Here is a 12,116-nt window from a genome sequence, read left to right on the forward strand (position 1 = left end):
AATGTTGGAAAACGAGGCAGTATCTGTGAGGCCTGCACAAATAACATGTCACATTTGTCCTTCACTGGGAACCAAACAACATAGTGTAGTGCCTGACTGAGGTTAGTGTTGCAGAGCAGTCTAAGGCTTACTTAAGGGAGGTGGTGTGGGCTAGTAATCGCCATTAAAGGTGCGCAGAAATAACACTCAATAATTGATTGTCCAGTCTGTACATTGCTTTATAAAAGTAAGAGTACATTTATTAAACACACACACACACTACTCAATACTATGCACCAATTTACAAATATACATAAGCTGTTTAAATCACTTTGTGACATTGTAGAACATCTCCACCCCTCCCGCAAGGGGGGGGGGTCTAGTACAACCACTCCCAGGTATGCGCATTATCTTGCCCCCTAATGCAGTTAGTTGAACATAACCTGGAGCGAGGACCCTGTGCACTGGCATCATCCCAGTGGCGACTCACCACATTACCTCAACAAGCATTTAAAATAGGCACACCTGCCCTGGTGACACATAACCCTGACTGAGCATCTCCTACTGACCATGAAGTATACACCTCTACATCCTAAGGGTTAACGGTCTGGGTTCTTCTTCACCTAATGCAGCAGCAAGAATACATGTTTAGGCATTCCTTTAAAATGAGGTACTTATTAGACTTGGTAACATTTATAATGCATTGCAATTACAACCTCTAATAGACATCACAGATGAAATCACAGAATTACACAAATACAGCCAGACACCCTAACCGGAATGTCCAGCAACATAACCCCATTGGGCTTATGACATCACCTTACACAGGTACTTCACATTACACATGTGCCTTTCATCCCTCTACAAGAAATAACGTTAGTAGATGCATTTCTGGTGCAATTACATCTCTTTACCTCCAGGGAATTCCCTTCTCCAGACATCCCCAACTCAGCCTTTCATCCCTTGGTGCACTTCTCAATACACCCCCAGCTGTAGAACTAAATTTCCAGCCCAGGATGTGTTAAAATGCTGGCTGAGCCGTTGGAGGGAGGGGGGGGGGGGTTATTTCTTCCGAATCCCCAGAGACTTAGGGAGTGACTTTTCTTCTTCATGCTGGGGAGGCTGCGTTCTCCTGCAGCTCCCCCAGCACTTTTGCACACTTTTAGCGGTGACCCCGTCCTCCTGGGGCCACCACCAACCGAGGAAACGCTGTTTTCCCTTGCAGGCCGGTCCGGGCCTGCAAGACATTAAGGGCGCTCTGGAATATTAGAGCAGTGGCTCCCCCCTGCTCCTGGGAGAGTCCCGCTGCCCTTCTTCCTGGTCCTCCCTACATCCAGCCCTCGTTGGGTGGGCCCGGTCCCACCGGGACCCCCAGGTGAGTGTTCGCAGCTCGGGGAGTCCACTTCAGCTGCTCTGGCCGTTTGTCGGGGGCCCGGTCCCACCCTGTCCCCTGGCTCCTCCTCCTAAGTACGGGGTTCCGGTCCCACCCGGGACCCCCACAGGCTCTTCATGTTGGAGGGCAGCCCGGGGGCTTCCCGCTCTCCCAGCACCCTCACGTCCCATCTTCTCTTCTTGGAGAAGAGGCCTTCGCCCTTCAAGGAAGGTCATTAATCCAGCCTGCCAGGGTCAGCCCAGCCAGGCCCTGGTTATGAGCTGCGTCAGAGCAATATGACAGTTCTGGATGACCCAAAAGCAGTACAAATATGACTTTGAACTCTGCAGAATACTTCCTCTCACACCAGTAGACTTTAGTGCGTGTCTGGAATTTGTAGGCCTTAGGAAAGTGAAACTAGCCCATGGGCTTCATATCCCCGCAGAAGAATAATGAAGTGAGAAACAGTAAAACACATGGACTTTTCCTGGCATGTTTCTTCCCACTGTATAAAGCCTATTCCATGTCACCACCCAATTCTGCATAAGTCCTGCCACACCAGTCTATCTGCACCTGCTCCTTGGCTGCGCAAGCCAGGAATCTCCCCTGCGCAGCCTCTTCAAATGTGCACACGCATGTACACATGTGTCTGCATGTAACCTTACTCCAGCTGCAGCGCAGCGGCCTAGTCTAGGTATCTAGAGGGACACCTGTAACATCCACATGCAGTTTATTTCGTCATGAGTTCACTGTGGGTGAGTCCCAACTTATGAGGCTCTCCCACAGTAAAAGCTCAACAATTAGGTGATCAAAAAGCGAAAAATCCTGGCAGGTCAGATGGTCAGAACCACCTTCTAACAGCATAGTTGTGAGTGGGGGTGGAGAATTGGTAGGTGACCTTTGGGGGATGGGATTAGTTCTTTTTGTAATCAGCACTAAATAATGCTTTGAAAAGCTGCACTGAGGGTGTCAACCCAATGCGGTTGTGAATCTACTGCTCTTATTTTTGTCTTTATCTGAAAATGCTAATAAAAGATACAAACCATGAAAATAAATCATGATTTTATAAAAGACTACACGTGTTTCTCATCCTTTTGTGCAGCCTGATCTCCAGGAAACATTGAAAATGTCACTCCTGTGCGAGTACATGGCATCCTTGGATGCCCGGCTTTAATTTGCTACACATACATTATTGTGCAATCCTAGTTCTCCATTAAAAGGCTGTGTGTTTAGCAATGTGGCATTCCAGCTACTGTGACTAGTCTTTCTTTTTCTCGTCATTCAAGCTTGTTTTTTCAGATTAATGTGAAGGGGACGATTCATTAAATAATTACTGAGTACGAGATGTAGTACTACATGCCTTTGTGAATATGCACTAAAGTTTTACAATTCCATACCAGTAAAAATCCAACGAGGGCACAGTTCTTTCTATTTGTACTAATTAAATATGAATGTATCTTGAATATTCCCATTTGTCTCATATTAAAGGTTTTGGGACAATTCTCAAAAGCATGTAAGAGTACATAATACTACTACAGGACTACTCATTTGTATACTCTTGCAAAAGTTTGTGAAATGGCCCAATAAGAATTTCATCGGTTTGTAAAAAAAATGCACTCTCATTTCAAGCTTTTTACCACCTACCTTCAATTGCCATATATTAGATTCTGGAAGGGCATCACAATTTTACTGATATTTAAGCACCTTAAGATTAGCCATGATTACAAAAAATAAGTCTAGCACCACTAGCAAATAGTTTCATCTGTGCCTAAAAGCAATTTTTGCCTCAATAACATTCTCCTTCCTAGTTCCAAATGTCAAAAAATATTAATCCGATTAATGTAAATAGATAATTAATCTTGCTCCAGACGACCAATCTCACCAAAAACAGCACAACACCGTTATCCTTTCTGTAAACTCCCATCTCAGTTTTACAGTGTGCATTGCACAGAAAATGTGGACCCCAATAATCCATCACTGAATATTAATGACTTGAGGGTGCTCCATCCTTGTAGCCAATAAATCTCAAAGGGTCGATTCACAAATGTCCTCCGCACTCGTGACAGAGGGGCCTGTAGTTGTGGCGGGACCTCTGTAATGGATGGGTACGTACAGTATGGAGGTCCCACCACAAGGGCGGAGGCCCTTTGTGAATTGGTACCTAAGTGTTCAGGCTGTTCTCGTTGCTGCTTGTACAGTGTCATCGCCATCTAAAATAAAATGAGATTTTTGGGGGGCACTACAGGACATCTTCGTGTTATTGCATTTAATTTTACCCTTCTTTTAAATGACCTTTGTTTTATTTGTAGGGGTCTGACTCCAGCTCAGTCAGACATACAATATGCCGAAAATGCCAAGAAGCTTTCAATGTATGGGGTGGATTTGCATCGTGCCAAGGTACCGTAACCTTTATTTTAAACATGGCTATTCGTAAGACGTTGCTGTAGAAATCGTTAGGATCTTTTGTTTATTATGGTGCTATGATTGTGGCAATGTATACGAAAATTTATGCTACAGAAACATTTCCAGAGTTGATAACGTTTCATTTTTTGGTAAAACAATTTGTGGATATCGCTCTAGACGGCAGAGTGGACTGGAGCTGGAGCTGTTGCTTGCATTACCGTGACCTCAGCTTTGTGAAAATCTTCCTGGGCACCCTCACAGCAAGGCTGCATTCAGTAATGAGCACACACTGTTTTAATGGTTTGTTTTAGGTACTGAAGTACATTATTAATCTTACATCCACTAGCATAAAAGACACTGTTTAGTTCCTTAATCGTCAAAGAGTTCAAAGGTAAATTATCTGATGTTAAATGCTGATATGATTATTTTAAATCACAATGTCATGAACTCCAATTCCCAGCCATCTAAATGACCAGCTCAATTCCTTATGGACAATACCTGAGCACCCACCAGATTTATTTGCGTTCTATAGCTAAGTCAACTCTAGAAGTTGCTTGGGAGTCTGTGCTGCTATATTTTGGCCTACAGTACAGCCCGTTGCACCAATATGTCCTTATTATGTATGTTTCGTTAGTGTGAACCACCTCCTCCTTCTGAAAATCTCAAAAGCGTGATTCCTATAGGAACATGCTAGACCTTTATTTTCCTGTGTGTTAGTGACTTATCTCACGTATATTGAGGTCTAATGGATATTTATAACTGCAGATTCCTCACCTTTGGAATAATCCTAGGCACCAGGCTGGATCTGGATTTTCGACAGCAATTGCTCCTGCGCACCGGGAGATGGTGTCTTCAGAGACTGTGATATGTGCCACCCCAATGCGCAGATGTAAGTTTCTTAATTTCTGCACCCTTTAACACAGCTCTGGCACTTCCCTTCAATTTTCATCGGCTGGTCCAATGCCAACTTTCAATGAAAGTGTGCCAGGGAAAATACCCACCACCCCAAGGACAAGAGGTTTTAAACCAGGCCACAACTGTAGGTAGCACATATCGCTCACAGATCCACAAAAGAATTTGTTTGGTGCCTAGGTTCCAGTTAGATATAAAGTGGTGTGACAAATGTTCTGCCCTCATCCACTAGAAGGCTGGACTGTACCCATGAGGCACAGGGTCAGACTGATTTGCATATAGCCATGTCTGAACTGGGGTGGCAGAGTGGGATAAAGAACGGTGATGGATTATACCCAGATCTTTTGACTGGGTGTGAGTGTTTGATTGGTTCAGTTGCTCCGTCCATCACCGCCCCCTTTTGTACCGCTTTGGCCGCCATAAGTGTGGCAGGGTATGCTCAGACGTGAGTCCCTTGCTCACTTTGCCACTGGATTCAAGCAAGCCGGGTTGAAGAAGGCTGTAATGCCAGAAACCAGTCCTCGGAAGCTTGTTTTTGGTCCAGGGAAGGCATGGCTTGGCAGTTCGGGCTGGACTGTTCCCATGAGGCACAGGGTCAGACTGATTTGCATATAGCCATGTCTGAACTGGGGTGGCAGATTGGGCTAAAGAACGGTGATGGATTATACCCAGATCTTTTGACTGGTTGTGAGTGTTTGATTGGTTCGGGTGCTCCGTCCATCACCGCCCCCTTTTGTACCTCATGCACTAGAAGGTCATTGGGAAGCAAAAACATAGGGAGTTTGTGCTTGAGGAAGTAAACTATTGGCCCAAGTCTTTCGCTAAGTGTAAGTCCAGCCATGCCATAGGTGCAAGAATTCTAAGCATGATTCGTCCTCCTTTCACCACTCCAGAACAGATGAGAAGAATCTAAATTCCTCGTAACCAGGTCTAGGATGGGCGCACTACCTACGGTAAGGGTAAAGTGATAATGGGTGCATATATCTATAAATAGTGCATCCAAAGGGTAGGAACATAGGTCGGCTACCAGACAACCCCACAGGTACTCGTAAGATGAGTACCTAAACAAATCTTATAAACTCCTCCCTGAGCACTCTAATTATATCAATTATAATAAATTCTGAAATGTTTCAAATATAAACGTTATCTTCATAGGTACAGCTTATATTGAGCTAATCATATCAAAAATATAAACAATCAAAATCATTGGTAAGCCAATCAAAAGTATCTGGTAAGGCAGATACGGGCACAAGTATCTTGTTCACCTCCGTCCGTGTTAAGTGAAGTACGATGAGTAAATAATGCTCCTAGTCGATTTGTTAAACTCCAATAATTCAGTCAGTCGTCCCGATCTTCATTACGGCAGAAGCACAACCAATATTATGTTGTAATCCGACGTGGGTGACCTACTCCGACATCGACTAGGAGCATTATTTACTCATCGTACTTCACTTAACACGGAGGGAGGTGAACAAGATACTTGTGCCCGTATCTGCCTTACCTGATACTTTTGATTATCTTACCAATACAGTGATCATCAATAATATTATATTGATTCCCAGTATACTGAAATACTGGTATGTCTGGAAGATCAAACCAATTAGCCCTGATGAAGTCATATAGCACAGACTAGTGCATGACGAAACACGTGTTGGCTGCTTTTGGAGATTATTGAACTGGAATAAATGCATTTGAAGGCCCCTTTATGGTTGGATCATTAATTGAAGAACAAAGTGGATGATCATATTATGGACTCTATATAACATTGATTGATTGTTTATATTTTTGTTATGATTAGCTCAATATAAGCTGTACCTATGAAGATAACGTTTATATTTGAAACAATTCAGAATTTATTATAATTGATATAATTAGACTGCTCCGGGAGGAGTTTATAAGAACAGATGAGAAGAAGGCAGTCAACATTCCTAAGGTCCGAGTCTGCTGGAGTCTTCAGAAACTGAGCTCATTCCGAGGGTGTCCCTCGGTGCACCATGAGTTCATCAACTACCTGCAGCAGGTAGAGGCATTTAAAGGGACAATGTTGCAGATATTCGTCAATGCCAGCTCCCTCTAGAGCACCTTGAGGCCCCAGAGAGCCTCCGGTGTCACCAGTTGCACTTCCACAGGCAAGTCCTTCCCTGGCACCAACTGACCTTGCTAGGTGTTCTCCCTGATCCTTGTTTACAACAACTCACAATTCCACTGAGACCACGGCAGTCCTTACACTGCCAGCAGTAATTTCAGATCCGGTCTTCCCACCAATATCCTTCCCAATCACAGTGTCTGACCGCGGTACATCAATGTCGCATTGTGAAATTACTAGTGCTCAGTCCCCAACGTTGCATGTTCTACAGTCTCTCATAGCACAAGTTCTAGTAGAGGCTAACAATTCTGATTTCTCAGATTAAAACACATTTCAGGGGCTCCAGAACTTACCATACAATGATGAAGACGATGAGGATGCTGACCGCTTATTCAGCCTCACTACACTGATGCAGAATTGTACATGAAACTACAGAATGCTAGTGGGTTGGATACTTTTCCTGAGACGGGATTAGAATCTCCAGCAGGTCTACCCGCAGGGAACCTACTTTGCTGTAGTTGTTCGCTTGACAACTGGAGTACTTTATTTACTACTTTGTATGATTGAAACAAAAGCAAACTTGTTGATGGAAACCTTATAGCCAGGATCTGCCACCTGCAAGCCCTTGCTGCCTTTTTATGACACCCTATTAGATGCTTTAATGGCATTCTAGACAAAGCTGTGCTTGGTTTTCCCAGTCAATTGTCCAGTGGATTGATGGCATATAGCAGCTCCTGGTGACCATGCCTTTCTGCTAAGATTATCCATCCCTCCTTTCTTCACAGAAGCAGAGGAACAATACTACATGGGGAAAATTATTTCTTCTAGCCCAATCCTGTGTTAATATGTGTGTGATAGGTCCTGTAATAGACCTAGAAACGTCGAGTGTTTCAAAATGTTAAGAACTTTTAGTGTATTGGTTTGGGAATTCAAACCTTTAACTTTGATAATACAAGATATCCAACCATGGATATAGTTGTGGATGTGTTTTTTTCTCACTAGTAGTTACTACTAAACTCATTGCTCTAATGGCAGTGTTTATCCTGTTGCTCTGTTTTTGCTCCTTTTCCTCTCTTATGAACAACAAAGGAAACTGTAAAACTCAAACTTAACAAAGCATAAAATATTATGGACAATTGGCATACAGGCATTGTAAAGGTAGTCCGAGTATATCAAACCCCAAATGGCTCAGTGCAATCACCTGTTCTTCCCTTATTTGCAGACTCTTATGGACACAGTCTGTGAGAGGTTGGCCTGGTATATGCTGTCCACTAATTAAAGTGGGCACCCTGTACCAGTCCAAACAACCCTTATGGTGATTTAAGAGGTCAAAGATAACCTTAGAAAGCTATCCAAGTGGTAGCTGTGAAGAACAGCCTTCAGGCTTAGTCTTGAAGGAATGTTAAGAAGCTTGTTTTACCAGAATGCAACCTTATAGTATTGGTTATATGAAAGGAGAACCACACGGTAGATATGAAAAAAATTATTTATTAATATAACACTCTCTAGTACGACACAGTATCTGCTACACACAGATAATCACAAAGCACATGATACTGTAGCAGAGAAACAATAGTAAATAGTACCAATACACAGTGGGATCCAGGGGGAGACCAAACCATATACTAAAGTAGAAGTCTAAGAACCACAACTCTATCAAGACAGTCTCTTGAGGATGTAGAATCGCTGGGACCCCAAGGTGAGTAAGTAGGGACCTTACGGAGGACAGGTTGAGTTTGGGAACACAAGTACCTGCTCCGTACAATTCCATGGTAGAGTTGCGGTTGAATTTTTAATGTTTAAGGACCCTTCCCAGTGGACTTCGAAGAAACCCCTGGAACTTAGGAGGTTGGAGAGCCACCCCTCCTGTGGATACCGTAGAGCCAGAGTAACTATACCAGGGGAGCTGGGTTCATAGGTCTGAAGTGGCATCGGAAACCGCAGTCAAACTCAATAGAGGACTTTGAAGAAGAGACGCTGCTGGAAGGAAGAAAAGTGTCCATCGGAATCCAAAGGTGGATTCTTGTTGAAGAGTAGCTGAAAGCAGAGGGGACAGAGTCTGGTTCACTCAGGAGTGACCAGGGGCTCGGTGGACGAATGTCCACCGATGTTGGCTGCTTCAGGTGCGTTAAGGGGGTTCTTGACTCTGCAGCCACTGGGACCAGGAGACGTTGAGGACAACCTGGAGCCTGATATGAGCTGTCCCACGAAGGATGTTGAGTACTGAGCCACGTCCGGCCCAGTCTAGCCAACAGTTCACGCAAGCTGCCCAGCCTCTGCGTGGCCGCGGATGTGGGACCCTGCGATCTTGCTGGTCTGGGAGTCAGCGGGCAGGCCAGTCCACCCTTCTTGCTCCTGCAGCAGCCTCCAAGCCTTCCGAGTTCAACCTTTCAGGACCATCAACGGCCAGTGGGCGGCAGGATTCACCATCACCTCCCCCACTGGTAATGCATCACGTCAAACGGGTGGGCTTCGCTAATAATCCGAAGGGGCTACTCCCTCCCCTTCAAGACTACCCCTCCCTTCATGCCACCACCCTTTGATTGCATGTTGGAGGATCATTTGGCGCCTCTCCACCAGGAAGTCTCAGCTCTCTTGGCCAAGGGAGCTATCGACAGGGTCCCTGTGCGAAAAGTAGGTTGTGGTTCCTATTGCCGCTACTTTCTGGTGCCCAAAAAGGACAACTGCCTGCATCCTATTCTAGACATCGGGCCCTCAACTGCTTCCCCTGGAAGGAGAAATTCAAATGGCTCACATTTGCTCAGGTCCTGTCTGCCCTCAACCTTGGAGATTTGATGATGCCATTGGACTTGCAGGATGCCGATTTCCATATTTCTGTCCTGCCGGCCCACAGACGCTACCTTCGGTTCACGTTACACCATGGGCATTTTCAGTTTACTGTGCTCTCCTTTGGCCTTACCAATGCCCCTTGGGTGTTCACGAAAGTGATGGCGGTGGTCGCAGGTCATCTACGCAGACCAGGGGTTCCAGTCTTCCCCTGTCTCGACGACTGTCACTTGAAGGTGTCCTCGCCCCACCTCCTGACTACAGCAGGTTCACTATAAACGTGCCAAATTCACACCTGACTCCCACTCATACGCTCCCTTTCATCTGAGCTGTTCTGTACACAGTGCAGTTTCGGGCCTATTCTCCCAAACAGCAAGTCTGGGATAACCGGGCTATGATACCGATGTTTAAGCCTCTATCTCGGATTTTGGTGAGAATAACTCTGAGGCTGCTGGGCCTCATTGCCTGCTGCATCCTGCTAGTGGATCATGCCAGGTGGCATATCCAGGCTCTGCAGTGTGACCTGAAGTTCCAGTGGGTGCAGCATCATGGGAATCTTTCCGATTATGTACAGATTTCGGAGGGAACCGCAACACCATTGCAGTGGTGGCTAAAGAACCAAGCTTGAGTCAGAGGCAGTTCCCACTTCTTTCACCCGCCAGATCTAACAGTGGTGACAGATGCGATACTCCTGGGATGTGGCGGCCATCTGAGAGAAGGGGAGATCAGAGGCATCTGGTCTCCGGCATTGTCTGGGCTCCATATCAACCTGCTGGTACTCTGCGCAATCCGCCTGGTGCTGAAAGCATTCCTTCCCTCTCTCAAAAGTGAAAGTGATGCAGGTGTTCACCGAGAACACCACCGCCATGTGGTACTGCAACAAGCAGGGCGAGGTAGGGTCGTGGACTCTGTGTGAGGAGGTTTTTAGCCTCTAGATGTGGCTAGAACATCAGGGCATAGCCCTGGTGGTTCAACACCTGGCTGGTTCTCTGAACGCAAGGGTGCACAAACTCAGCCTTCGGTGCCTGACGGATCACGAATGGCGTCTTCACTCGGAGGTGGTGCAAGGTCTCTTTCAGCGATGAGGAAAGCCTTGGTTAGATATGTTTACCACTGAAGAGAACGTGCAATGTCCGCAGTTCTGCATGTTAGCATTTCCACTGCGGCACTCGCTTGGCGACACTTTTCGTCGCGAGTGGAGTTGCGGTCTCCTGGACCCCTTTCTTACTGTACCTCTTCTGCCCCTAGTGCTGAAGAAGATCAAGCGTGATTGGGCCCAAGTTATTCTGGTGGTTCCGAACTGGGCACGAAGAGCATGGTACCCTGATATTCGGAGCATGGCCATCGATCCTCCGATCAGACTGCCTCTTCGGGAGGATCTTATGTCGCAGCATTAGGGGACGGTTCTTTACCCGAATCTGTCCAGGCTCCACCACCTTGCGTGGAGATTGAGCAGCGACAGTTGACAGCTTTTCACCTTCTACCCAAAGGCCATCTTGGCAGCCAGGCGTCCATCCATGAAAATGATGCACGCCTTTTGATGGAACAAGTTTGTGGCATGGTGTACAGCAAAGGCTGTGGATCCCCTCTCTGCCCCTCTTTCAGAGGTCCTTCTGTATCTTCTGTCTTTAGCCCAGCAAGGTTCTTCCCTGGCACTCTTAAAGGCTACCTTGCAGCTATTTCTGCTTTCTTTCCGCTACCAGATCAGCCATCCTTCAAGTCTCCTATTGTAAAAAGATTCTTTAAGGGCAATATTCACCTCTTTCCTCCTTCTCCCATCAAGGTGCTCCAGTGGGACTTGAACCTTATTTTAACTTATCTTATGTGTGCTCCCTTCGAGCCTCTACACAACCGTCCTCTTAGGCTTCTTACTCTGAAAACTGACTTCCTTGTTGCTATCAAGCAAATTCAAAAGATGGTAGAGGAGGAATGAATATCTAATTAATTAGTTCATAGGAGACTACTAATTCTCCTATACTGGTGGCGCTAATCCACTGACTTACCAATTACTTAACAAGCACACCATCACTAATAATAGAGAAAGTGATTATACATTTTAATTATCATAAACACAAAGAAAAACATTCTTCAATATATTTCAGTCAATATCACATTTGCAATATACACAAATCTACATACATATATAGAACAGCTATATACAACAAGGGACAAAATACAAAAAGTTAATATAGATAATACTTGATTATAAATGAATCCATCTTCACCCAGAACAAAATTATTGTAGCAGAAGCTAGGTGTCCTCCTATTATTTCTAGGAAGTATACACCGAGGTAGTAGGACACAATTGGTTAAAAAAAAAAACAATAAGGAACCCAACTATAAAGAAAATTGTGTCGAAGAAATATATTTCCACTTTAATTAACCCCTTGGGCGCGGCCGCGATTCTGCGCCTGTGCGGCGCTTTTAATGAGTGGGCGGGTTCATGATGGCCCCCAGCCGTCATCAGCACACGCCCACAATAGTGCATGACGGCCAGGGACCGTCATCAGCATAGAAGGGGTTAAAGTTTGAATCAGACTCCTCCTAATGGAAAGTGTCGACGCGGTCGCGTTTCGG

General features: G+C 45.4%; 1 protein-coding gene across 20 annotated transcripts in view; it reads left to right on the plus strand.

Annotated features, from left to right (window-relative positions):
* Nucleotides 1-12,116, plus strand: part of EPB41L2 (erythrocyte membrane protein band 4.1 like 2) — a 1,174,544-nt gene that overhangs the window by 817,195 nt on the left and 345,233 nt on the right. For all 20 annotated transcript variants that reach the window (XM_078648868.1, XM_078648862.1, XM_078648871.1 and 17 more), the window contains one exon: nt 3,661-3,748. In XM_078648868.1, coding sequence (XP_078504994.1) covers nt 3,661-3,748 — 88 coding nt within the window. The remainder of the gene's footprint in view (nt 1-3,660; nt 3,749-12,116) is intronic.

The sequence above is a fragment of the Lissotriton helveticus genome, chromosome 6 (genome assembly GCF_964261635.1).
Source record: "Lissotriton helveticus chromosome 6, aLisHel1.1, whole genome shotgun sequence".
NCBI classification, from domain to species: domain Eukaryota; kingdom Metazoa; phylum Chordata; class Amphibia; order Caudata; family Salamandridae; genus Lissotriton; species Lissotriton helveticus.